General features: G+C 45.3%; 4 protein-coding genes across 9 annotated transcripts; all 4 read left to right on the forward strand.

Moving 5' to 3' along the window:
* Positions 1 to 891: 891 nt before the first annotated feature.
* LOC112874436 (CCR4-NOT transcription complex subunit 9-like) lies at positions 892 to 5,386 on the forward strand. Of its 3 annotated transcripts, XM_025937752.1 has the most exons (10): positions 892 to 1,197; positions 2,349 to 2,423; positions 2,620 to 2,709; positions 3,011 to 3,053; positions 3,296 to 3,402; positions 3,693 to 3,788; positions 4,480 to 4,533; positions 4,609 to 4,670; positions 4,752 to 4,821; positions 4,923 to 5,386. In XM_025937752.1, the coding sequence occupies exons 1-10, from the start codon at positions 1,036 to 1,038 to the stop codon at positions 5,046 to 5,048; spliced, it is 885 nt and encodes a 294-aa protein (XP_025793537.1). In that variant the 5' UTR covers positions 892 to 1,035; the 3' UTR covers positions 5,049 to 5,386. The 3 variants fall into 3 exon arrangements, with proteins under 3 accessions (XP_025793537.1, XP_025793536.1, XP_025793535.1); XM_025937750.1 differs by having other exon boundaries at positions 901 to 1,197; positions 4,480 to 4,670; XM_025937751.1 differs by lacking the exon at positions 2,349 to 2,423 and having other exon boundaries at positions 899 to 1,197; positions 4,480 to 4,670.
* Positions 5,387 to 10,440: 5,054 nt separating this feature from the next.
* On the forward strand, positions 10,441 to 13,698 carry LOC112878117 (ferredoxin--NADP reductase, root isozyme, chloroplastic). Its single transcript, XM_025942521.1, has 6 exons — positions 10,441 to 10,644; positions 10,735 to 10,794; positions 11,172 to 11,507; positions 11,879 to 12,098; positions 12,735 to 12,975; positions 13,180 to 13,698. Exons 1-6 carry the CDS (start codon positions 10,621 to 10,623, stop codon positions 13,436 to 13,438), a joined length of 1,140 nt encoding a protein of 379 aa, XP_025798306.1. The 5' UTR covers positions 10,441 to 10,620; the 3' UTR covers positions 13,439 to 13,698.
* A 993-nt stretch (positions 13,699 to 14,691) lies between these two features.
* Positions 14,692 to 18,649, forward strand: LOC112875500 (WPP domain-associated protein-like). 3 transcript variants are annotated; one of them, XM_025939376.1, is made up of 6 exons: positions 14,728 to 14,824; positions 14,921 to 14,964; positions 15,446 to 17,409; positions 17,507 to 17,633; positions 17,735 to 17,836; positions 18,074 to 18,649. In XM_025939376.1, the coding sequence occupies exons 3-6, from the start codon at positions 15,503 to 15,505 to the stop codon at positions 18,149 to 18,151; spliced, it is 2,214 nt and encodes a 737-aa protein (XP_025795161.1). In that variant the 5' UTR covers positions 14,728 to 14,824; positions 14,921 to 14,964; positions 15,446 to 15,502; the 3' UTR covers positions 18,152 to 18,649. The 3 variants fall into 3 exon arrangements, with proteins under 3 accessions (XP_025795159.1, XP_025795161.1, XP_025795160.1); XM_025939374.1 differs by lacking the exon at positions 14,921 to 14,964 and having other exon boundaries at positions 14,692 to 14,824; XM_025939375.1 differs by lacking the exon at positions 14,728 to 14,824 and having other exon boundaries at positions 14,935 to 14,964; positions 15,064 to 17,409.
* A 2,757-nt stretch (positions 18,650 to 21,406) lies between these two features.
* Positions 21,407 to 25,115, forward strand: LOC112877072 (histidinol dehydrogenase, chloroplastic). 2 transcript variants are annotated; one of them, XM_025941274.1, is made up of 15 exons: positions 21,407 to 21,528; positions 21,627 to 21,755; positions 21,861 to 21,973; positions 22,062 to 22,114; positions 22,194 to 22,266; positions 22,648 to 22,749; positions 22,843 to 22,944; positions 23,026 to 23,097; positions 23,175 to 23,237; positions 23,309 to 23,350; positions 23,654 to 23,713; positions 23,817 to 23,927; positions 24,091 to 24,261; positions 24,382 to 24,472; positions 24,580 to 25,115. In XM_025941274.1, the coding sequence occupies exons 2-15, from the start codon at positions 21,647 to 21,649 to the stop codon at positions 24,849 to 24,851; spliced, it is 1,434 nt and encodes a 477-aa protein (XP_025797059.1). In that variant the 5' UTR covers positions 21,407 to 21,528; positions 21,627 to 21,646; the 3' UTR covers positions 24,852 to 25,115. The 2 variants fall into 2 exon arrangements, with proteins under 2 accessions (XP_025797059.1, XP_025797061.1); XM_025941276.1 differs by having other exon boundaries at positions 21,429 to 21,528; positions 21,655 to 21,755.
* The last annotated feature ends 38 nt before the right edge of the window (positions 25,116 to 25,153 follow it).

Genomic DNA, 25,153 nt, shown 5'->3' on the forward strand with positions numbered 1-25,153 from the left:
GATATCTTTGCATCTTGCTTATGCGTGCTCTCCTAAGATCATCTGCCTTAGGAGAATGATAGCACCGTGAGGTTGAGTGCTTGACCCAATTTCATTTGCTGAATGAATGACATTTCCCAATATCTCCCAGCATCATGTTGATTCCAAATCAAATTTGCGAGCTTTCAGCTAGTATTATACTATTATATGGAGAACTTATATATGAAAGAATCACGAATAATTGACATTGGCACAATTATTCAGATGTTAGCGAGAACGGAAAGTGTATGGATCTTCATCTCTGATTCGTCCATGATGTCGCAGCCTATAAACAAAATTGGCTGATAACCTCGTAAGCGAAAGTTTTGTACCCTATACAGTTCTGAGCTCAACACAAATTTAAGCGATGACCAACAGCATCTTGAACGCTCCTGATGCTGAAGAACTGCCTATAGTGACGACCGGACATGTCCCTGCACTCTGTGACTGTTTCTTCACCATAATCCTAAACTGGTTACGAAGAACTAGCCTATCACAGGAGTGCTTGCTGCTGAGCGTTGAGCCTGATGGTAGGGGTGGTAACGGGTGCTGCTACGGTGCACGTCGAGTGAATGCTTGCGGCAGCCCAGCAAGGCACGCTATCGAATGCGATTGATGGAACACTCTTTCCCACTTTCACAGGCATTCCAGAAAAAAGAAAAGAAAAGAAAGGGGACACAATTCCTGGTTTTTCGGATCATGCAGTACGCCGGGTTGGTATGTTTCCAGCGCCTTGTCATATTCCATTCATGAAAAATTGGATTGCGCCTTTTCCTTGTGTATCCTTTGGAGAATGTTTAGACCTTCAGGAAGGGCTCCCTGCTGCTTCCGTGGGCCGAAAAGATGGGCCAGCTTCGGGACCGAAATAAATTTGCCGGAAGCGTCTCCTCCTTCCTCGCAGCGCAGCCCCCCGGTCGCGTACGGCGCTCCCGATAATCTCTCCGGCTCGGCCATCGCCAACAAAATTACCAATCCCTCCCCGATTCCCGGCGCGAACCCGCCGCCACATCCGTCGCAATGGCGAATCCGCCGCCGCTCCACTCCGGCGGCCCGTCCTCCGTGGCGCCCTCGGCTCCCGCGCCGCCGGAGAAGGATGAGAGCATGGCGACCGCGGAGCAGCTCCTGCTCGATCTCTGCATACCGGAGCTCCGCGAGGAAACCCTCAAGTTGCTCTCCCAGGTGAATGGCTCCTCGCCTTCTCTCCGTCGCCGCGCTGCGGGGGCAAAAAGGAAAAAAATCCTCCCCTTTTTAGCTCTCTCTCTGATCGCCGGTGCCGTGTGGTGGTTTTGGAGGTCGCGACCGTCGTGGTGGTGTAACGCTGCGCGTAGAGTAAAGCCTGCTTGGGGCGCGATGGTCTACCGTAGGTTGCATGCATCTCTATTGTTGATAGATTGCCAGTCTAGTGTAAAATATTACTTTTGGCTGGCTCTGTGTTACTCGATCTCGGCAGACGCGCCAGCGGTGGACAGTGATGCTTGTTCATATGCGGAAAACAACGAGAATTGCGAGGTTTTGTTTTAGTCCTTATGCTTTAGTTTTGTGAAGAAAGCAATTGGTTTTTGGTGTATGCTAGTTCTTGTGTTTTTCGTTTAGTATCTGGTCTTCTGTGTAAGCCTTTTAGAATATGATCCAGCTATTATTGTAATTGGGCGTGTGCGGTAAAAAATGATCCACTGTTTTCAGTGTACATAATAAACACATAGTTGACCTGCACTGGGTAGCTTAATTTGTTTCAGGTCTACGTGCGCTATAATATAGACAGCACTGCAGTTTTCTGTGGGGTTTGGCTCGAATAAACTGGTGATAGCCAGACAGGAGCCATTCGCTGCTCTGCAAAATGAATCATGCAGGCCCTGAAGATTTGGTTCGGATATTTGAGTAGTGGGTGAGAATTTGACACTCTATTTTAGATGAGAGGGGAAAAAGCAGCTCATAAATCAGCACTTCTTTTACCATAGATCTAAGCCTCCCTATTTTCATCATAGTACTCTGGCACCGTTTAGCATCCTTTCGTACAAAATTCAAGATGGTCTAATACAATTGTTCAATGATGTGCTCTGCCTTGGTGTTCAGTTTGCATGTATATCGAGGCTTGTTATGATCTAATGTTTGTGATGCTACTAGCTCTAGGGAGAATAAATTCCTCAAGCTTTCCTTTTCGGTAGATGATTATTTGTTCCACCAAAATTACATTGTGATACCTCATGCGTCACGTGGCAAGTTTAATTAAACTGTCTTTCAAACATTTGAGCATGCATCCCTCAATATTGATCTTGGAAGTTGCGGCTGAAGTTTCCATTTAAAATGACGATCCTTGTTATTTCTTTCAGAATCGAGAAAAATTTCAACAAGATATTGCTCCACTTCTATGGCACTCTTTTGGCACGATGTCTGCACTACTCCTGGTGGGTTAAATAATTGCAGCATCTGAATTTAGCCCATGGGAACTTGTGGCATCATAGTACCTATGAACCTTTATAGTGAATGCTGTTTACATTAGTAATGTTGTTAATGTATATCATATCATTTTGATAAGAAATCAATTGGGTCTTTCATGGATCTTTATGATTCAATTTATATAGCTAATTGAAACATGTGCAGGAAATTGTGTCAATTTACGGATCTGTTGCACGCGCAACATTAACGCAAGCCCAATCAAACCATGTCTGCAATGCACTGGCACTCCTTCAGGTATGCTTTTACATGAGAAAGCAAGAAACTACTAATGGCACTGGGGATGCTTTAAAGTGTTATATATCAGTTCAAATTGATGAAGATTAAAAATCTGTCAGTAATTCAGTTTGTCATGACTCATGAATACATTACCTTAGCCATGATAAATTGAATAATCTTCCAATTTCATAGTATAGTGCAATGTGTGGAGTTGTTTTAAAGTATTGTTTTATCAGTTCATGCTCCTCAAGTTGGTTTCGTACAGTGTACACCACTCTGTTCCCTGAGCTTCCTTTTTCTATTACTTGTTTCATTGCAGTGTGTCGCTTCGCACCCTGACACTAAGATGCCATTCATAAATGGTAATGACTGCTACTGTGTTTCATGTTTATTACAAAGCATGAATATCCTTATGATTGTGTATCTTCAAAGAATCTGTCCCTATTATTCCAAACTTTCTCTTGTTTAGAACATATGCTAAAGATTCTAAATAGCAGATAGTGTTTATCGCATCTAGTAGTTTTGCCTGTAAAAATTTGCCTCTGTACTGGTATAAATTTTCGATCTGGCTTCTGTCCTTGTCATTAACAGTCTCATCTTGCAGCACAGATTCCACTGTACCTTTACCCTTTCTTGAGCACTGCCTACAAAGCAAAAGAATATGAGTTCTTGAGGCTTACCAGCTTGGGTGTGATTGGTGCTCTTGTGAAGGTAAGAAATTTAAGAAAACTAAGAATGGCTATGAATTTTTGTTTGGACTTTAGAGGGGAGGGAAGGGAAGATGGTGGGAAAGTGATCAATTTGGATTTTTGGTTACATATTCCAATCTTTCTGATTAAATGATCTGCTTGGGATCTTAAGTCCTATAGATCTCTATATAAACCTTAAATGCTTGAAGAGCTGAATACCACTGTAAAAGTGTAAGTCCACTCATTTTGCTTTTTGCCAAATATAATTTGGGGAAAGAAGAACTCAGCCTTTTTTTTGGGCAATGTATGCAGGTTGATGATCATGAAGTCATTGCGTATCTGCTGAGTAGTCAAATAATTCCTCTGTGTCTGCTTACAATGGATATGGGCAGTGAGATTTCGAAAACGGTATCCTATCTAGCTTAACCATTACTCAAAACAGTATCTGCTGAGTACTCAACAATTCCTCTGTATCTGCGTACTATGGATATGGGCAGTGAGATCTCGAAAATGATATTTACCTATCTGTATCTGCATACTATGGATATGGGCAGTGACATTTTGAAAACGATATTTGCCTATCTAGCTTAACCGTTACTCAAAACATAATAATCTTCTAGGTTTGCTTCCCTGTGGACTACACAATTGTCATGCTCCTTTGTTTTACTATTCTGTCTGAAATAAAATAAATAAAACTCTTAGCACCTGTTTCTCTAGTTAACTCTTTTTTTTCTCGAACACGCTAGTTAACTCTTTGAGAGATCAATCTATTTCATATCTTTAGTGACTAGGATCATGTTGCAACCTATTTTATTATTTTAGCAGACAAATTACTTTCATAATGTGATACTTGTGTACCCTCATTTTTGTTTGCTTCGAATGCAAGACTTGATTTTATTCTTCGACACAAGACTTTCTACTATATAGATTGCCTTGTGGGAGCTCACGCTGCTGTGCATTTTCAGGGGGGGAAATCATCTCTTGAATGATAATTAATAATTACCCATACAGTTACCCTGCCAGGAATTTAATTAATCCTATCTTTGGGATATGGATATATTGCTTCAGTTTTGTTAACTCAGTCAAGTTATACATGCAGGTGGCCACTTTTATTGTTCAAAAGATTATGCTCGATGACACAGGACTTATGTACGTATGTACTACTCGTGAATGTTTCCTTGCTGTGTCCAATGTGCTAGCTCAGATGCTTGATGCACTTGTCGAACAGCCTTCCCCAAGGTTGCTGAAGCACATAATCCGCTGCTACCTAAGGCTGACAGACAACCCAAGGTTTATGCTTGTATTATGTGCAAATTTCGATTCTGTAACATTGTTCTTATGCCGTCCCTAAACCTTTCTATGCTCATGCAGCGCCCGTGATGCGCTACGCACTTGCCTCCCCACCGTGCTGACAGACGGGACATTCAACGACCTCCTTGAGGTGATTTCTGCACAAGTCATTTGCGCTTCACCGAAGAAGCTTTACACCGTAACCTATGCTGCATATTCCAACTGTTCACTGACTCTGAAATCTTGCTGCAGACTCAGAAAGATCAGACAACCAGGCTATGGCTCCACCAGATGCTGCATAACATCGCCATGGCAAGCAGTGGACGCGGCGGCTCTCACGGCCCTCACGCTGACCTGAATCGCATCATGGGGAGGTGAATGAAGCTGGATGCGTCAACTCATCATCTGCCAAGGGCATGCCTTGTAGGTAGTAGTAGCCCTAGGGGAAGGTGTTGTAGTTTGGCCTTTTGGAGAAAAAACAGTACTTCGGTAGTTTTAGAGATTAACTATTGTTTAGCGTTGTAAAAAAAGCAGATAACTATCTATCAGCTTCAGATTAGGATCTCAAAGATGGAGAAGGGTCAAACATGAGGCTGAGACTCCCTCTCATGCAAGTGTTAGCATGTTCTGGCGAGAACTCCAATCATATATATAGGTCATTGGAAATCCGCAATAATACTGCTTGAGGTCCTGGAGAGGCCACAGGTTTTCTGCAACAGCTGTTTTTTTTATCTAGAGGTCATGCTTCTAGCTTGTGCTTATTGCAGGTAAATAGCAATCTGCTTGAGCACATTCTTGCTCCTCCTACTGTTCTACCAAGAAGCAAATCTTTTTAAACTTTAGAGCCGGTGCATTCCGGCGCTCCTCACTGATCCACGACAGCTGTTTTCTATCAGCCGTTAGATCTAGCCAGTTGTCTATTAGACGTTCTTTTTAAACCTTAGAGCCGGTGCATTCCAGCGCTCCTCACTGATCCACGACAGCTGTTTTCTATCAGCCGTTAGATCAGTAGCCAATTGTCTATTAGACGTCAGATCCTAGCAAAGGGAAAAAAAATTCTAGAATGGTCCACCAGACAGAAAGAAATCAGCCTATATAGACGTCAAATCCTATGGTAGGAAATACCTGCGCACTACCAGAGAAAAAAGAATCTAGAATGCTCGAGAAGAAAAAAGAAAAATAGAGAGCAGATAGCTGCGGACCAGCAACGAAAAAATCTGGAATATTTCAGCAGAGGACAACCAAAGATGTCAGAGAAGTATTAAAAGTGAAAAAAAATGCCCAAAAATGGACTACGCCTATCTGGAATGGTCTGGCCGTAACAGGAGGTTAGATACATAAAGAAAAAAAACTTCATCACAAAGACTTCATCACGTCATATTCATAAAAGGATAAATGAAGGTAAAGAGATGCTCCAAAACGACGCTCCCTCTCCCAAGAACAAAAGACGCATGGTCTGCTCATAACATCTCTCCTCTGTTGTATGCATAGGTAATCCACCAACTGCTATTGTAGATATAGATGTTCATTTTCTTTTTTCTACACCATTCTGCATGCTGTCACCACCACATTCACTTGCTCTCCCAACACTGCTTCCTGGCTGCCAACTTCTCTCCTTGTTACTTCCTCTTTACCACATCTTCCTTTCCCGTTGCAACCTCAGGTTATATGCTATCCAGCGCAATACTCTATGTTGTTGCCATCTCTTTCCAGCATGGTTTTCCACCAACAGAGATCAGTCATTGAATTGCAAGGCCACTGACGTCCAGTGCTGCCTCCTCTCTGCCACATCTTCCTCCTCCTGCAGCTTCAGCTTCTTTGCACGATCACTTATGATCTCCAACGCACATCTTTTTGCTGCTACCATCTCTTTCTAGCCTGGTCTTCCACCACCAGAGATCAGCCATTGAGTTGCAGTGGCATCTTGATGTCCAGTGGTGCACAATGCTAGAAAATATAGTGATGTTAACTTTGCTTCATTAGTAGTAAACCTCAACAGAGTCATATTCCCAACAATGTACAAATTAAAAAATCAAGCAGACCATTCTAATCCAATACCTTATCCTTATATGTATCTCATCTCTAAAATGAAGAGATTATGTAACAATTACCATTCCTTTTTTTATCACAATTACCTAATACAAGATTCATGGAAATTGCAGGAACTAACTGTTGATGTAACTTTGAAGAAAAGGTCCACCCTGGCAGTCAAAAGACAAAAGGTAACAATTATCTCTCCTCATTGATATGTTGTTCTTTTCTCATAATATTTTTTTCTTCCAGTTAAACAAATTCAGCTATAATTAGCAAAAAAAAATAGCAACTTGACTATATAAAAAAAAGAATGGCAAGAACTAAAAAGCGAAAAATAATTGAAATTGACCGCAACACAACAACTGAAGAAGGTATAATTAATCGAAGTAAAAGACGTAGTCTAAATATACAAAAGAAGACATCATATTTATCGATTCCAAACATCGATATATATTTCTCCCCAGAGCATATGCAATACTTGAAAGAATCATACCCTGAACGATCATATTACGGAAAAGCAAACCATGAATGTCAATATTGTGGTGTGGTATTTTGGTATCAGGAAAGAATTAAGTCTAAACATGGAAGTATTACTTACAATTTATGTTGTAAAGGAGGTAAAATTCGAATTCCTCCATTTAAAGGTCCTCCATAATATCTTGCAAAACTATTGAACTATAATTGTGATGCTCAGTCAAAACATTTCCTTCAAAAAATAAGATAATATAATAGTCTCTTTGCTTTCACATCTATGGGTGCAAATATAGACAAATCAATAAATCAAGGAGATGGTCCTTATGTATTTCGTATCAATGGGCAGATACACCAATGGAAATAGAAACTAATGAGTATGTATTGTACATATATTGTCTCCTTTTTTAACAGTATATCTTAACACAACTAATCCACAACTATCTTTTATAAAATGCTTTTTATATACAGTGATCAAGACAGTAAAAAACAAAAGGAAAGCCCCTGGCGACAACGACAAGGACAGTGATGAAGACGACAAAGCTACTAAACAAGGCAAGAAAGCTAAACATTAAGTACTTTGTTTCTTACTCCATTTTTTATTACTTTACTATATCTATACTACAGATTGTTATGTCGCTTTGCATATAGTAGTCACCATAATTTCTACCCTTAACAAACATTTAGTGCTAGCAATCATATTTCAAAATTTTTGTACAGGTACCTGCGATTGAAGAATGAGACGCGACTAACTGTTAATGGACTTTTGGTGGTCTACACTTTTGTGAAGCTTTCGACCTTACTAGATTTTGGGCCAACTTAGATTCGTACTAAGAAACGATACTACTGGTTACCGAATCTCTACTACATCTTTTGCAGAGTGACATGGAACGCTCATTCCTGTTATCTCTAAGCATGTATTAACCGAAATCACTACGTAGCAGTGAATTTGTCTAAATGGTACTACATAAAGTGCAGTTAAGCCTTCCACCAAAATTGCAATGCATATTGGACCATGTGCAGTTTAGAAGAATACCAGCTAGCACCAGGCCAAAACATTCGTGCACTGTGCGGCCACGCAGCCGTAGCTCGCAGACACGGCATCCGCCCTCGCTGCCTTGCGCGTCGATGTCCCTTTCTTGCGCGCCCGCCTGGCCGCTCGCTTCCGCCACTAACCTGCAGCCTGCTGCAATGCCGCGCTCTTGGCCGCCTCCGCCTGCGGTACAGCCGTTGCTGAGCCCCCGGCGCCCAGATCAGGCCGCCGCCATCGCCGGCCGTGGGGCGCCCGCGCAGGCCGCTCCGCTGCACACAACTGCGCCTCCGCCTTGATCCGCTGGAGTCTTCAACGCTTTGATCTCGCGCAGCTTACTGGTTCGCGCGGATCCCCCAGCTAAGTTTGCGACTCCTTTGTCTGGATAGCAGAAGAAATTAGGCATTATCGGGTCGAAAAATACACAGCCAGATACAATACCTGCTCACTCGTGGCCTAGATACACTAAAAGAACATAGGTAGAAATAAGTATCATCGGAGTAACTGATAAAAAAAAAGTTCAATCTATCTAATCTCATTTTCCTTGCTAATTTAATTACCTAACATACCCTAAATATCTCTATAGTTGACGATTTTGTAGCATAAAAATTATGAATTTCATTTAGATTAATACACACTAGCAACTGTCTCAAAAATAACATAATACTAATAAGATATAATATTATCAGCTCACGGGCCCCTATGGAGACGCCAAAAGTACACCAAATTTTTAGTACGAACTCTAAGACTTTTCTTTTAGGTAGCTTTCGATATCGAAATCTAGAATTCGGAATTGGCATTGGATGCACCTAATACTGAATACCTGCTGTTTGGATGCTTTAAAAATTGGCATTGGAAACCTCTCTCAATACCAGACGGTACTGGGCACACTACCGCATTGCCTCCCACGATTCAGACAATTCCTCCTCCGTATTGGATTGAATCGTCTTCTCTACCTTCATCTTCTCCACGCCCCTCCGCCGACGTGTCGCGCCTCTCCATCGCCATGTCTGCGCCGCCTCGCGCCTCCGCCAGCATGCCGCACGCCACTTTGCACCGCCCCTCCACCGTGCAGCCCTGCGCCGCTCCCCTGTGCCTCTCCGCCTCCCCACCCCTCCGCCGCCTAGTCGCGCGCCGCTCCCCTGCGCTCCTCCACCGCTGAGTCACGCGCTGTCGGTATTTCACCACCTGCCCCCCGAAGGGTATACCCAAGGTGGTAAGTTTAGGTGAGGAGACGCCGAAATCAGAAACTCGAAGGTGCAAGGAACACAAAATTTAGACAGGTTCGGACCGCGAGGTACGTAATACCCTACGTCCTGTATGGTGGTTTGTATTCCCTTGGATGTAAAATGATCTTAATGATCTGTTTTGAATGGATCCCTGCCCCCTTTATATCCTTTATATCCGGGAGATCAGGGTTACAAAAATCCTAGTCCAATACTAGATAAGGAATCGTAACCGAATGCAACTCGAGTAGATTCCTTCTGTACCGACTAGCTTTATCTGCTACTCATACGGAATAAATAAAAGATAAATAAAATAAATAAAAGATAAAACGGACTTTATCTCTTAAATCTATTTAAATATATTATGGACATAGTTCCGTACCTCCGGATCTGACGCGCGCCGCTCCCCTAGGCTCGTCCGCCGCAGAGTCGCGTGCTGCTCGTTGCGCTCCTTTGCATGGCCCCGAGCTTTACCTCCGCGAAGACGAAGAAGGTGAGATGGCCGTGAGCTAGAGGAGAGGATGAGATAGAAGGACGGTAGGCTGGACTTCGTTCTATGTACATCTAAATAATTATTTTGGTATTAAAATTTATTTCCAATACCAACCTAATTTGGTAATTCAATACCAAAACCTCCGAGATATCCAAACGGACTCTGCATGTACACTGCTGGTCATGCATGTATCTGGGCTAGGTGGCGAGCGTCTTTTGACCCGTGTGATCCGAGCCAGAGCCATGGTGCCCCCGTCCCTTGACACCCCCACAAGGGCCATTTCAGCGGCTAACGGGAGCACGCGAGCAGCCGCTTAGCCGACTCCAGCGGCCAATCACAAAGCCGGGGCAACTCTCAGCGCCTGCGTACGGCTGGCTGATCAAATCAAGGTTAGATTAGTGATACCATCCCCATCAAGAGCACACAAGTTTAGGCAGCTAACTGGATTCAATAAAATAAATTTTAGCGGCTGATTGAGAATTATTAGCCGCTAATCAACCCGGCAGCCCTCCCCAAGGAGCAGAGAGCAAATGGGCTAATCGCGATTAGCAGCAGCAGGGCAAGCAAGACAAGTCGCCCCTTCCGTCACCTCAAGAGCTCACTTGTGCTTCCCCCTTCCCCTCTATAAACCCGCCTCCCTCCCCTCCTCCCCGTCCTCAGATCAAGACACCCGGCGTCCCTACCTCACGATCGATCATGGCCGCCGCTACTGCGTCCAAGGTACGTGAGCCCCATCCCATCCTTGCGATCCCGTCCCCGGTTTCCCGCGCGGCGCCGAGTGATTGAGCCGCTCTCTCTGGTGACCTGCAGGTGGCCGTCTCGGCGCCGGTCTTCGGCTCGGATCGCGGCGTCGGGAGCTCAGGGATCAAGGTGCGTGCCTCAGTGCCCGTCTGTGCTGAAATTCGCTCCTGTGCGGCGCTTTTGGGGGAACCCTCGCGATTCGGTGGGCTCTGGGTTGGTTAGATGACTAAAATAGGTAGATTGATTCCAAAAGGGAGCAGTTCAACAACAATGTCGGGTAGTGCTGCAAGATCTCCGCTAGTTGCTGTTTTTATGCGCAGACCTGTTCATTGCTTATCAGCAATCATGCATATCCACGCGGATCTTCAGTGATTCAGGGCACTTGCTCCTGAACTCGGTAGCGATCTCCTACGCCATTTATACTGTTTACCCTGAAGTCATGACGTCCTCACATGGCGATGAGCTGATAATGGTGTGCTAAATTTGGCATTTTTATTATGCTCTAGGGTAACAACAGTGTTAGCTTCAGCAACAAATCATGGGTCGGTGGCACATTGGCGTGGGAGAGCAAGGCAGTGCGGCCCAAGCACGCGAACAAGGTGCTCTGCATGTCGGTCCAGCAGGCGAGCAAGAGCAAGGTCTCTGTCACGCCGCTCGATTTGGAGAGCGCTAAGGAGCCGCCCCTCAACACATACAAGCCGAAGGAGCCCTACACGGCCACCATTGTCTCGGTGGAGAGGCTTGTAGGTCCCAAGGCTCCGGGGGAGACTTGCCATATCGTCATTGACCATGGTGGCAATGTGCCTTACTGGGAGGGCCAGAGTTTCGGTGTGATTCCTCCTGTAAGTTTATCCTCCTCTCAATCGTTTCCTTTGTCTGAAAACACATGCATTAGTTTTCTTCATACTTGGTTTCCCTTGTATTATCAGATAACGAACAATCAAACTTACTTGTGGATGGTGTAAAATATACTATGTACACAAAGACAGGCATACTGATGTTTGTTTTGAATCTGTAGAGATTATTTTCAGTCTGCCATTCAATATACTGCATGACTAGGCTAGAAAAAAAATATGGTTGTGAATCACTTAGCATGCAGCAAAATTGCTTTCGATTAATCATAAAGTACCAATTCTTTATTCATCTGTTTTACATCATATTTTCTCTTCACATTCACAACTCTCTGAACCTTGATTGCATTTTTATCTGTCAGGGAGAGAACCCGAAAAAGCCTGGAGCCCCGCATAATGTCCGGCTTTATTCAATTGCATCGACTAGGTATGGAGATAACTTTGATGGACGAACCGGAAGCTTGTGTGTCCGCCGTGCAGTTTATTATGATCCTGAAACTGGCAAGGAAGACCCCTCAAAGAATGGCGTCTGCAGTAACTTCCTATGCAATGCAAAACCAGGGGACAAGATTCAGTTAACAGGTAACTTCCTGATGGATGTAAAAGCCCTGTGTGTTTACAGTGTTCTATGAAAGCCTCCTAACCACAATGATAGTTCTTTTAGTTACGTACTCCCTGTAATTCACTTGGTAGATCATCCATTTCTCAGTTCTTAGATTCTTTATAAGGTATTAATATACACATTTCACTAGACATAGCAGGAAAAAACACTGCTTCCAAAGCATTAAGAAATATGAGGTCGTTTTCGGTGTCACAGGTTTGCACTTTGCAACATATGATACAACCATGTGCAAAACGTGCCTTTGAAAATTGAAACACTAGCCCACAGAAAACGTTGACATGTAAAAGCAACCAAGAAGCAATGACCCTGCTATATCTCTGTCTTGTTTTGTCCCATCTTTAGTTAGACTTGCATGTTATCTTTTAAAGACTTCTGATTCTGATTACCCATATAGCATGCAACAACTGGAACATCTTTTCTCCTTTCAGAAAAAATGCTTTCTTTACTAAGTAACTCTCAGATATGCCACTACTTGTATACACATTTTATTTTTCTTTCTAGTATGTATATAGTTGTCCTTTCATATTAGTTTCTGGAAGACAGTGGATGTTTTAGCCTCAATCAAAGCATCTCATATGATTTCATCATGAGTTCAGGTCCCTCTGGCAAAATAATGCTTCTACCTGAGGAGGATCCAAACGCAACCCATATCATGATTGCCACTGGTACCGGTGTTGCCCCTTTCCGTGGGTACCTGCGCCGCATGTTCATGGAAGATGTCCTGAACTACAGATTTGGTGGCCTGGCATGGCTTTTCCTTGGTGTTGCTAATACAGATAGCCTTCTATACGACGACGAGTTCACAAACTATCTTAAGCAGTATCCAGACAATTTCAGGTTAGAATAACCTCATCCATCTTAACACCTCATTTTTCATATACTGATGCTATCCTTGCCCGCAACTGTGCTTGTTTTTTTACTTAGGCGCTTGTCAGTTTGCATCATCATACAACATTATTGCAATCTGAGGGTGCAGCATCACTGCAGTACCTATGTCCAGCATATTTGTATAATATAACCAAGTCATGCTGAAACCTGTAGGTACGACAAAGCCCTCAGCAGGGAGCAGAAGAACAGGAGCGGTGGCAAGATGTACGTCCAGGACAAGATCGAGGAGTACAGCGATGAGATTTTCAAGCTTCTGGACGGTGGTGCGCACATCTACTTCTGCGGTCTGAAGGGGATGATGCCTGGGATTCAGGACACCCTCAAGAAGGTGGCGGAGCAGAGAGGGGAGAGCTGGGAGCAGAAGCTGTCGCAGCTCAAGAAGAACAAGCAATGGCACGTGGAGGTTTACTAGGGTCTGATAACTTGCAGGTGTTATGATTGTTTTGCTGCGAGTCAATGCCAAGAGGAGGCACAAATACATGATTGGAATTGAATGACGAATGATTGTTGTGGCGGTGTAAAACTGTAATAAAAGTTTTCTTGGTGAGAACCATAAGATCGCGCAAGCAACCCATAAGCTTCCACTGTCACGTGATGCGTGGAGCGTGTAACCTCCAGCCGTTCAGACTCGCAGGGCAGTGCTTTTCTACATTTCCATTTCAGAAGTGTCTCTGTCGAGGTCGTATGCATATGAATCCTGATGACTTGAAATGTTTAAAGCATGGCTGTTTGAGCAGCCAACGTTTCTCCCTGACGACGTCTGATCTACATACAGTCACTTGCATCAAAGCGCTTGCATTGGCGAATAAAAAAAAAAGCGCTTGCACTGCTGCTCCTCTTTTCTCCCCCCACCCCCTTTTTTCTAAAAAATAATACTGCGTCAATTATGGGAAAAAAAACTTGCATTGCTGTTGTCTCAAAATGCTTGCCCCTTATGCCCATTCACTAGCCACTTTTGGATTGTCCAAGTGTCAACCGACGAGCGGCGATCTATACAGATCACTCACATTCCTTTTAATTTTCATTTTTTATTGCTTGTTCTCGTCTGGAATCAGTTACCCACATCTTCACCTAACTCCATCACCTCCTACTAAAATAGCAACATCGATAATGTCCCATTGCATTGCATCTGAAGTTCCAGCACAAAAACCAAAAGCCATGTCACGCAGACGCCGTATGAGATGATCACCTCTCCAACCCGTAACGGGCTCCGGTGCCGGTCACCATCTCCCCCGCCTAACCTGTGAGCCCCTCGATCCAACGGTCCCCGACGCGCACGGGCCTGCCGCTGCTGCCACGGCCCTGACGGCGTACGACCCCAGCCTGCCTTGCCGGGGCCCCGCGCCGCCGACGTCAGTAACGGCGCGCGCTGTCTCGCTGCCTCTGGCCGCTCTCGACTCCACGCCGGAGCCAGCGGCCGCGGCCCTCTCCGCTGCCGCCACGCCCGCCGCCCGCTCGCCGCCTCCCCAACTGCTCCCTCCCTGCCCGCCTCGTCCCTCTCGGCCGCTGTCCCGCTGCTGATCGCACGCGGGGTACACCCCCTGGCGCGTCCCTGTCGCGCGCATTACTGCTTCGGGTCCCGCTTCGCTCTTTTCCTTTCAGTCCCCGTCGCCGTCGCTGTCGCCGCCCCGGTCTCCCACTCGTGCCTCCTCCTCCTCCTCTTATCCTCTGCAGCCTTGTCTCTCGCGACTCGTTGGCGGTTACTACCTGCCGACCTGTTGCCGTGGCTGCAGTGGAGACGCCAAGAGGTGTGCTGGCGGCGAGCGGGGACGGAGCAGCCATGGAGGCGCCCCGGCCGGTAAGCGATCCGGCCTCTCTTCTCTTCCACCACGCACGCGCAATCCTCGTTACCGCGTGTTCCTTCCTGCCTGTTAATCCTGACTCGATTGTTCAGTCCTTTGTTGGTATGCGTTGGAACATGATGGTCCGCTGTTGGTGGTAAGTGTTGTTTGGTTCGAATTGGCTGTTCAATTCGAAGATTTAATCAAGAATCATCTGCTGTTTTCTGAAACATTTGTCAAACAACCGCCAATCCAGGTGTTCACTAGAACGGCGTTTCATCAGAACCGTCGTACCTGTTTGATCCATCAAAAAGTTCCGGCCGTTAACAAACGGACAGGAACGGCGCACATCTGTTTTTGGGTTTCATTTCCAGTGGATTTTTAAGCATGCCATCTTGTTTTGATCTTCGAGCCCATCGTTTCATTTCGATCAGATTTTTCATACCTGCGCTGGTCCGATGACTTGCGCCGGCTTGTGATTGTGCATGTGCATATTTGTTCCATGGAATCTCCAGCACTGAAGTCAACACCTATGCCAATCACTCTGATCAAGTTTCCACTCTGTTCTGTGCTTCAACGTTTGCCATCAGATGTTCAACTGAGTTGAACTCTGAATTCTGAAAACATACTTGCTGCAGTTCCTGAGCGAGAGAACGAACCCGCTGCTCAGAAGATCATCCAGTCCATCCGGCGTCATGCTGCTTCAACCCCACGCCGACAACGGCGCCTACTCCTTCCTCGACACCACAGGGCCCTGCTCGACGAGATTCAGTAGCGGCTCAGTGACATCCGAGGACTCGCCGGCATTGACGCCCAGGCTGCTGTCCATCCAGTCCAGCTCCAGCCCCGACAACTACTCGTCCGAATGGCCCGACCGAGCGGCGGCGTCGCGCTCCAACCGGTACCTCTTCGACGCGAACGCGCAGGCCAGGTCCGCCGAGTGCCTCGACCTGATGAGGGTGGAGATCGATGCGCAGCTCGGCAAGCTCAAGGGGGGTGTCACCGGCCTCGAGAACTATGCCTTGCCGGACAACGGCCGTGTGATCGGTGGTGCGCACCTGGGCATGTCGCTTGATGTCATGCTGATTGAGATAGATGAGAGGTTCCACGCCCTGAAGCTACTCATGGGTGCCGTGTTCCGACAGGCGAGAGAGATGCTTGGATCGGTCAACGCGTCGGCGTCTGATCTCCATTGGGAGCATGAGCTTCAACTGGAACTCTTTGGTGCCACGATCGGGGAGTGTGTCAGTGGCCTGCAGGAGGAGCTAGAGAGGAGGCTGTATGAGCAAATTAACATCACAAACACCATGAGCAGGAACTGGAAGGAGGCCATAGCTCAATTTGCCGCGATGCGCGAAGACCTTGGTGCTCTTTGTAAGCTGCTACTGCCTTCAGTACCAGAAGCACATATTTCTAACAGCAAGCATGAAAGTTCAGGCAGTAGGAGCAACAGGTGGAAGTACACTTTCTTTGGAAAGAAAACAAAAGACGATCGTTCTCCGCGTGCCGAGGACAGTAAGAGTTTCAGGAAGCAAAAATCATTTGGTGCAAAGGATGTCATCTCAGAAAAATCTGACTTTCGCCATCTCAATGGTATGTCTAGAGATGAAGTGATAAGCTATTTTAAGTCTGAGATCAGCAAACTGAAAAGGATGCACGAATCAGCATTGCAAGAGAAGACAGAAGAACTGTTCAGGTTAAAACGGGAGAAGGGGTCACATTCTCTTAAGAACGACGTGGAATTTGAACCTCTGAGAAAGAAAATTCCGGAGATCATTTCAAGAATGGACCAGATCATTTCCAAGAATATAAAGGTACCTGCGATCTGCATGACTCATGATGAGCTCAGTGAAAGATGCAGACTGACAAGCAGAATAGATGCTTTGTACTATGAAAATCAGCATCTACGAGGATTGCTTGCAGATAAGATGAAGGATGTTAAGGCATTATCATCGCAGCTGTCTGAAGCCAGTACAGAACTGTCTCTTCAGTTGTCATCAGAAGAAGAGCTCCTGAGACAAATTGACAAAATTAGGGAAGAGTACGAGGACCTCCGAATTGAAGGCGATGTTAGAGATGGGCTGTACCAAGCTGTTACAAAACAATTGCTTGATGATTCTAAGGACAACATGGATGGTGCTGCAATGAATTTTAGTGCAAAAATGTCTTCACTTGAATCTGTAATCTCCGAAAAGGATAAGGCATTGTGTTTATACAATGAAGAAAATCACAGGTTAAAGGAGAAGTTAGCAGAACTAGAAAAGGGGCGTTTGATCCAGAATCACCAAGAAAATCCTGAAGTCATCAAGCAAGAGAGTACAGAAATTTTTCTGCGTGATATTGAAGTGGAGCCTCGCACATCACCAAGAAGATCAAATGGGCACGATTTGCAGTATGGCGAACTTGTGAAACTGAACTCAAGCTTAGAGATTGAATCAGGTGCCCTCAAGGAAATTGACAAGAAAAATGTGGATCGTAGTAGTAGTACCGCTAAGAAAGAGCATGAAAGGCAGCTGGAGTGCATTTTAGTATCTATTATGAAGTTATCAAAAGAATTTGTGGAGATTGAGAAAAAATTGTCAGTGGGAAGAACTGAAAACAGGTCTGCTAATCTTCCTTACACTTTCTTCCCAGGTAGTTTTATTTCCTTTTCAAAACAAGAATCCAATGTAAGTTTTTCATTTTATTGGTCAATTCAGGTCAGAGGATTTGAGTGATCATTGCAGCCACATGGTCAGACAAGCCGTGGTACTGACAAAAATAGGGCTCTGGTATAAACAAATGCTTGAAACAAGACGTTCTGAGCTCCAAAAGGCTGAAGCCAAGGTAGTTATAGAATTAAACTTCTGTTTGATTGCAAAAAATATGTGATGCATAATAATTATAACTTCATTGGGCAACATCTCTGATATTATTCTGTGATTCAGGTTGTCATATTGGGCGAAAAGATAAATGCACATTTAAGCCTTCTTCAAAAGATATATTTAACTCTTGATCGCTACTCTCCTACGTTGCAGCATCATCCTGGTGTAAGTACCATGTGCCAATGCCATATAAAATGCTAATGTTTCTTAAATGTCTGTCTCTTCTGTTTCACCTGATTATTGACTGAGTGCTCAACCCAAGATGATATGTAAGAATTTTGTTGCCGTTCTTGCTAGGAGTTATCCATGTTAAAGTTGGAAATTCCATATATTTTGCAATGACCAGTTTAATATACAGAACATCACATGCGCAAATATTTAACATGGTTGCCTTGCATGCAGCTGCTAGATGCTTTCTTGAAGACATGCAAACTTGTTGCAGATTTGAGAAGTAAACAGAACGAAGGCGACACGACATAAATGAGGGCAGCTTGGTGAGATGTCCCTTGGTGGCTAATGTTTCGTGTGCCATCAGGAACATATTGTTTTATGGGGGCATTGACATGTATTGACGACCACTGGTCACCCACTGGTTCCTCATGTGCTTAGACATGCGACACCCCTGCAGTTGTGAAGTGCAAGTATATACATGTGGACAGAACTCCAGAAAACAATCTTCATGAGGATCATCATGGCATCATGACCGTGTAGTTTTTTTTTATCTGCAGATGATCGATTACCAGAAATCTGAAACCACATCTTGTAAAGAAGAAATGTCAATGATGGTGACTCGCCTGCTAATGTACAGATGACATTTGCTAGCTTTCTTGTTGGGTAGAGAATAGCGTTACTTGTTTAGTTAGCACTAGCAGCCTAGGCCACAGAACGCATTGAAGGGTGCTCTCACTGTTAAATCAGGACACTAGGTAGATCAGATGTAAATTAATTGTAAGCAAACAGTTTATTCTCTTTCTGTGATGAGTATCTTCCCTCCATCTAGCTTGATGGTGTTGCTCAATAGTCTACACTAGATATAGATGAGTAATATCTTCCCTCCATCTAGCTAAATTTTGACTAACAAATCCTAAAATGTATCCATCTAGGTCCTGTTTGAGTCCAGCTATTGCTTCTCTAGGAAGCTCCAAAAGCTAAAAGCTCCCCCAAACAGGTCGTTTCTCCCATAAGCTAAAAGTGTATAAGCTCATGCGGAGCAGCTTCCTGAGCTTTTCACTGTTGGTAACTGAGCGGTCATGCAAGGAAAACCAAACTCGTCAGTTCATGAGACAAACTTTCAAGTAACTGAGCGTGAAGCAAAATCGAGGTTAGTGTGCAACTTATACTTACCCCATGACTAATGTTTGCTGAGACAACTTTAATCTTATCAATCCCACGCTAAACTCTAAGCAGATTCCTTGTATGGCTCATTGGCTCTTCGTGTTTCCTGACAATGTTCTTCTGAATGTCCAACCCAACCATAGAGGGCAATATTGAAATATGCTTGGATGCCTCAGCAAATCATTTTTTTCCGCGAACGTGCCTGACCACGTATTTCATTAAGAGGAAAGCCTCAGCAAATCATCAACACGTAAACGTTTCAGAGTAAGGGATCAGAATAGAATATCAAAGAAAAGCTAAGAAAAATCAGATAGCTAAGCAGGCAATGATGTGCAAAGTCTGAAACCAAACCAGCAGTCCACCATTATGAACCACACAGCCCCAAGAAAAGTGATTGCACACAACGTATGTTGTGGTAAGGAACTATCAAAGTGTCTTCTTTGAACAAGAAACTACCTAAGTATCAATTCATAATTGTAGAGATCTGCCAAATAACACTAAAAACTACAAACAAGGGCAGAAGATTGGATTCTAACACCTCAAGTATCCATCGAAGAAAAACTACAGAACACAACCTCTGAATAAACTTGTTCAAGATTATCTCAGCATAATCTCCCAACCTTGCATGACACTTATTTCTAGTGATCACGTCAATTGACATTCAATTACAGGTAAGCAGCAGAGCACATTTTACAAGACAAAGAAGGCACACCTAACCAGAAACTAAAGCATTCTAAAAAAACCCAGAAACAAAAGCAACTCATTACCATTATCATGAGCCCAAAGTAAAATAGTTGCACACCTGTCTGCAGCTATGGTTTGACTAGCCATAACCAGAGAGATCTGCAACTACTAAGGAGTGAGTACAGCGGTTAGGATTTCTAATACATCAAGTATTCATCGAAACAATAGAAAAAGGAAAAAAACACCAGAATGGTTCGCTTGATCTGCTTGAGGCTATTTCGTCTCTGAGTTCGATTGATCGTCACAATTACAACATTCAGCTACAAACAAACTGAACATTGGATCAAATCACGCCAGAAGGTCAATCAGCATTGCAATTCCAAGAAAAATGCAAGGGAGAAGCAGGGAGCCAGGGACTACCCTAGAATCCAGAGGGGGGAGGGGGCAGAGGCAGACGGAGCGAGAGTGAGGAGGTGCATTGACGAACCACTCCAGCTCGGGGCGCTTGAAAGCGATGCCGAGGCGGCCGAAGAGGACGGAGACGTTGGAGCAGCACGCACAGGACCTGCAAAGGCAACGAGCCGGCGCGCTTGGTGGCTTCAGCTCACGAGCAGCCAGCAGGAGCGGGAGTAGCCAGCCAAAGAAATCACCAGCGCCGCCGCTGCTCTGGGAGATCCCCGTCACTGGGCACCCGCACGCTCTGAGACACTCGAGACGGCGCTGCTGCTCGCAGCATCTCCAGGATGGTAGGGCCGTGAGCGGCGGCGGCGCCCGAGGATATCCGGCCGGAGGCACCAACAGCGGTGGTAGATTCTCCGGAGGATCAGGCGGCACACATGCCGTGCGACGTGGCAAACGGAGGTCACCGGCGGCAACGGTCGTCGCCGCCAACTTTTGTAAAAGGACCCCAGGTCGCAATCTGACTATTTTCATGTAGCCCCTGACATTTTTCAAATACCCCCTCATTTGGATCGCGATTAGTAATCGCGATCTGATAGTTTTGCATATTGCCCCCGGTAATTTTCATTTAGACCCTAAATAGGATCGCGATTAATAACCGCGATCCGATTATTTGCATATTTCCCCGCTATGTTTCATTTACCCCCCTGGGCCTGGTTGGATCGGGGGCTCGTCGGCCGACGACCCCGCCACCGTCCTCCCCAGCTGACGTTCCTGCCGGAAGCGTACAGCTCCATTCCCAACCCCCACACGCTCAGGCACCAGCACCGGCTCTCCGATACCCTGGCTCCCGCAGTTTGCAGGGAGCGGAGAGGAGCCTGGAGGCGCTCCCGAGCTCGCGGCCGGGAACGGCGGCTTGGTTCGCAGCGTGCCCGACGCAAACACACGCGTACAAAATGGATGCTTTGACGCCAGCCATTGCTGGAGCTCTGCCGCCGCCGTGCATTCCTGGCAGAGCAAGAGCAGAGCAATACGCGGTGCTCCAATTGAAACAAGAGGCTCCACGCACGCAGAGTTACGGGAATCCAAGATGAATCACCGTCTCACCGAGCGCCATTCGTCCCTCTCCCGACCCGCAGCTCTTCCTCCCGAAAACCGCTGCCACCCCTCCACACGACCGTCGCCGTCCTCCCGGCCAGCGCCTCCGCTCTTGCTTTTTTTTTTGAGGGGGGCGCCGCCGCTCTTGCTGGGCTTCCGGGCCTATGGTTCCTGGCTCGGCCCATTGTCTGAAGGCCCAGTAATATCCAGGAAAAGAGGAGTGAGAGTGCGTGCGTGACTGACAGACCAGTGGACACGGACGGCGGCGGCCTCCTCCTCCCCCATCGCCTCAACCGTCGCCGCCGGAGGAAGCCTGCCCCGCGCGCCGCCGCATCGATACGGTTCGTCTCTCTCTCCACTTCGCTCCCCTCGCCGAGCTTGATTCCTGTTCAATTTTCGCGCTCCCTCCCCTCGCCTCTGACACTCGCGAACGCTCCAGAATTGAATCGCGCTCTGTTCATGGGCAGCTTGCGCGCTCCGCCGGCGCCGGCGCCGCTCGTTGGGAGCGCCAGGGTTTTATTTGGTTCTGGGCTCCGTTTTGCCTCCACCAGAGTCCTCAAACCCAGAGGTGCGCGCTTGTTTTCTTATATCCTTTTGCTGTTGCTGCCAGCAACTTGTTCCTAATGCTGTTGATTAAGTTCAATGGAATGGCGCGTTGCTTCCTGATGTTCAGGGTTGACTGCCAGTAGCGCGATGAAGTCGTTTAGGCTGTCCGACCTCAGCGACGCCGAGGCTAGCGGCCTCAAGGCTCGTCCCCGCATTGACTTCTCGTCCATATTCGGCACGGTAAGATGAGGTGGGGATTAGTCATAGTATTGAAGTCTAGTATTGTTCCATAGCCTGAGACCCATGGGGTTCTGTCTGGTGCAATCAGGTGAATCCAATTGTTGAGGATGTCCGTGTCAGAGGCGATGCTGCGGTTAAGGAGTAAGTGTTGCTGCTATGGATGGTTTTTTCTTCGTTGAATGAAAGATTATGCTTAATTTTCTGGGTTTGGTTGGTTCAGTTATACAGAAAAGTTTGATAAGGTCACACTTGATGATGTTGTTGTGCGTGTTAGCGATCTCCCAGATGCAGAGGTAGTAATCCTGTTATCTGCAACTTAGTTCTGCAATTTCAACAGTACAAATCATGTACTATATGAAGTATTCAATGATTCTCTATGCATCATGTTGTTTCTTCTCTTTGAACTTCTGGTCAGATGTGATACCTATCTCTGCAGTTAAACATGTATTTCTAGGATGGTGTGATATATGATTTCGTTAGTTACCTATTTCTTCAATAGCAGCAACTCCAGGCTTTAGCGACTTGCACTGACCACTAAGAGATTTTGAATCCTTAGAAGTATGTGCAAGCGATGTTAATAAGTTCTAATTTTTCATGCGAATGGTGCTTATGTTTATGTTGTTTCTCTTATTTGCTATATGAGTTTGGTTGTCTTACCTACGCAAGTACTGTAGCTTGATCCAGCTGTGAAGGAAGCCTTCGACGTTGCATATGACAATATATATGCCTTCCATGTTTCACAAAAATTACCCGAGAAGACAGTTGAGAATATGAAAGTAAGAGTTGTATCAATGTTTCTATTTACAATTTTTCACCTTTCCTGTATGCTCTTTGTTAATTATATATGCCCATTTCATGAATATATGAAGGGGGTAAGATGTAAAAGAATAACAAGATGCATTGGCTCTGTTGGGCTGTATGTCCCAGGTGGCACTGCCGTCTTGCCTTCAACTGCGTTGATGCTTGCTGTGGTATGCTTGCCTCTGCTCAATCATCTCAATTTGTAATGATTCGCTGTTCAGAACTTCTCAAATGGTTTCTCCTTGTGCCAGCCTGCACAGATTGCTGGATGCAAAACTATTGTTCTTGCCACACCCCCTAGTCGTGATGGTAACATATGCAAGGTACACTTTTGGGAAACTACACCAGTACTTTTTCAGCAATTGTTTGATGGAGACCTAGACACTTTTATTTCCTGCAGGAGGTTCTTTACTGTGCAAAAAAAGCTGGTGTCACACACATACTGAAAGCTGGAGGAGCTCAGGTAGTAGCAGACTTGAGATTGTTTTCTGCTCCATTATTTAGTTCTTTACCCTCAATGGTGGTTACTTTCAGGCAATCTCAGCTATGGCATGGGGAACTGCGTCGTGCCCAAAGGTATTTGAAGTACATAAACTTCTTGGTTACATGTTTAAAATCAGTAGTGATTTGTTTATAGTCTCGCCTATATCTAATTACCTTCTGCTTGTTAATAACTCTAACAGGACTTAATAACTTGAGCACTTTTATGGGGCATGCCATGTTCTTACTGCTTTAAATTCCGCTCAAAGCACCTGTTGACATATGGACATCTTGGCTCACCATGTTCTGCAGCAGCTATTTACTTTTTTTATATATTGACTGTACATTCTGATGCAAGTTTCGCATAACTCTTTGCTAACTGTTTTTCTGCCTCTGCAGGTTGAGAAGATTTTTGGGCCCGGTAACCAGTATGTAACAGCTGCCAAAATGATTCTTCAGGTTTGCTCTGTTCTTTCCATTGTGTAAAACTTGATCATTATCTGCCTAGCACATCTTTTCTACTTGCAACAATTTTGTGGTTCTGATTCTTGTTTGACTGCAGAACAGTGAAGCTATGGTATCTATAGACATGCCTGCTGGCCCTTCTGAAGTTTTAGTCATTGCTGATAAATATGCAAACCCAGTTCATGTTGCTGCTGATTTGCTATCGCAGGTACTGGTATTCTCTTAATTGTTCTAATCTGATTTTCACTGCTAAATGGTGTAGATGTGATGTTTCTCTTTGAAATACTGAATTTCGTTTTAGGGTGCTACCCCTATTGGCATACCATGTTCATGATGTTTACCATTACAGTTAGCTGCCCTTTTTTTTGTAGGCAGAGCACGGCCCAGATAGTCAAGTTGTTCTAGTTATTGCTGGAGATGGTGTTGATTTGGATGCCATTGAAGCAGAAGTTAGCAAGCAGTGCAACTCTCTTCCAAGAGGTGAATTTGCTTCAAAAGCACTTAGCCACAGTTTCACTGTGTTTGCCAAAGATATGGTTGAGGTAATTTCATTCCTGCTTCCTGCCATGTCTTACACCTGACCCATCTGTGTAGCAAGTGCATCACCACTCTACTGTGACCTCAACAGCCCCAGTTCTGACCTTTGTTTGTCCCTTTTGCAGGCCATATCATTCTCAAATTTGTATGCCCCTGAGCATCTGATCATCAATGTTAAGCATGCTGAGCAGTGGGAGGAGTTCATCGAGAATGCAGGTAGGCATATGTTCTTTGCTTCTTTGGTGATATTGATCCTTATCCTTTTCTTTGCCACCCCTTGTGCACAAAAATCTCGATCTAAATATTCAGTTTCCATATGGCAGGTTCAGTTTTCTTGGGCCAATGGACCCCAGAGAGCGTGGGCGATTACGCAAGTGGAACGAACCATGTCCTTCCAACCTACGGTTATGCGAGGATGTACAGTGGTGTATCACTGAATTCTTTCCTCAAATACATTACTGTCCAATCCCTTACAGAGGAAGGGCTGAGAAAGCTGGGTCCGTACGTCGCAAAGATGGCTGAAGTCGAAGGGCTCGAGGCGCACAAGAGAGCCGTTACCCTGAGGCTGCAAGAGGTTGAGGCCACTGTGACCTAGCTGCTGCCAGAGCATGACCCACTTTTTTTGTTCAAACTCGATGTGGGATGTTGAAAAATTTCCCGATTCCTACGGGAACTGAACTGTTGATGTCTTCCAAAACAGGGCCTAGGATGTTAGAAAGAGGTGTTTCAACTGGTATATCAAATAATGCTCATGTCATTCTCATCTGTTTCGCAAATAAACATGAGCTGAACTTATTGTATGATTGTATCTGTAGTGTTGTTTTCCCAGTTGCCCTTTCACCAATATTTGGATGGTGCATATGTATCCATCGTGTTTACTAGAATGCATAGTAAGTA

Source organism: Panicum hallii, chromosome 9 (assembly GCF_002211085.1).
Source record: "Panicum hallii strain FIL2 chromosome 9, PHallii_v3.1, whole genome shotgun sequence".
Taxonomy (NCBI): domain Eukaryota; kingdom Viridiplantae; phylum Streptophyta; class Magnoliopsida; order Poales; family Poaceae; genus Panicum; species Panicum hallii.

Bases quoted from the DNA above. Each gene is read 5' to 3' on its own strand.
- LOC112874436 (XM_025937750.1), top strand. From the start codon at position 1,036: ATGGCGAATCCGCCGCCGCTCCACTCCGGCGGCCCGTCCTCCGTGGCG. The intron at 1,198-2,348 runs GTGAATGGCTCC...TATTTCTTTCAG, and splicing joins CCCTCAAGTTGCTCTCCCAG to AATCGAGAAAAATTTCAACA. The intron at 2,424-2,619 runs GTGGGTTAAATA...AAACATGTGCAG, and splicing joins CGATGTCTGCACTACTCCTG to GAAATTGTGTCAATTTACGG.
- LOC112878117 (XM_025942521.1), top strand. From the start codon at position 10,621: ATGGCCGCCGCTACTGCGTCCAAG. The intron at 10,645-10,734 runs GTACGTGAGCCC...GGTGACCTGCAG, and splicing joins CCGCCGCTACTGCGTCCAAG to GTGGCCGTCTCGGCGCCGGT. The intron at 12,976-13,179 runs GTTAGAATAACC...TGAAACCTGTAG, and splicing joins CAGTATCCAGACAATTTCAG to GTACGACAAAGCCCTCAGCA.
- LOC112875500 (XM_025939374.1), top strand. The intron at 17,634-17,734 runs GTAGTTATAGAA...TCTGTGATTCAG, and splicing joins TCCAAAAGGCTGAAGCCAAG to GTTGTCATATTGGGCGAAAA. The intron at 17,837-18,073 runs GTAAGTACCATG...CCTTGCATGCAG, and splicing joins CGTTGCAGCATCATCCTGGT to CTGCTAGATGCTTTCTTGAA.
- LOC112877072 (XM_025941274.1), top strand. From the start codon at position 21,647: ATGGGCAGCTTGCGCGCTCCGCCGGCGCCGGCGCCGCTCGTTGGGAGC. The intron at 23,098-23,174 runs GTACACTTTTGG...TATTTCCTGCAG, and splicing joins GTGATGGTAACATATGCAAG to GAGGTTCTTTACTGTGCAAA. The intron at 24,473-24,579 runs GTAGGCATATGT...TCCATATGGCAG, and splicing joins GGAGTTCATCGAGAATGCAG to GTTCAGTTTTCTTGGGCCAA.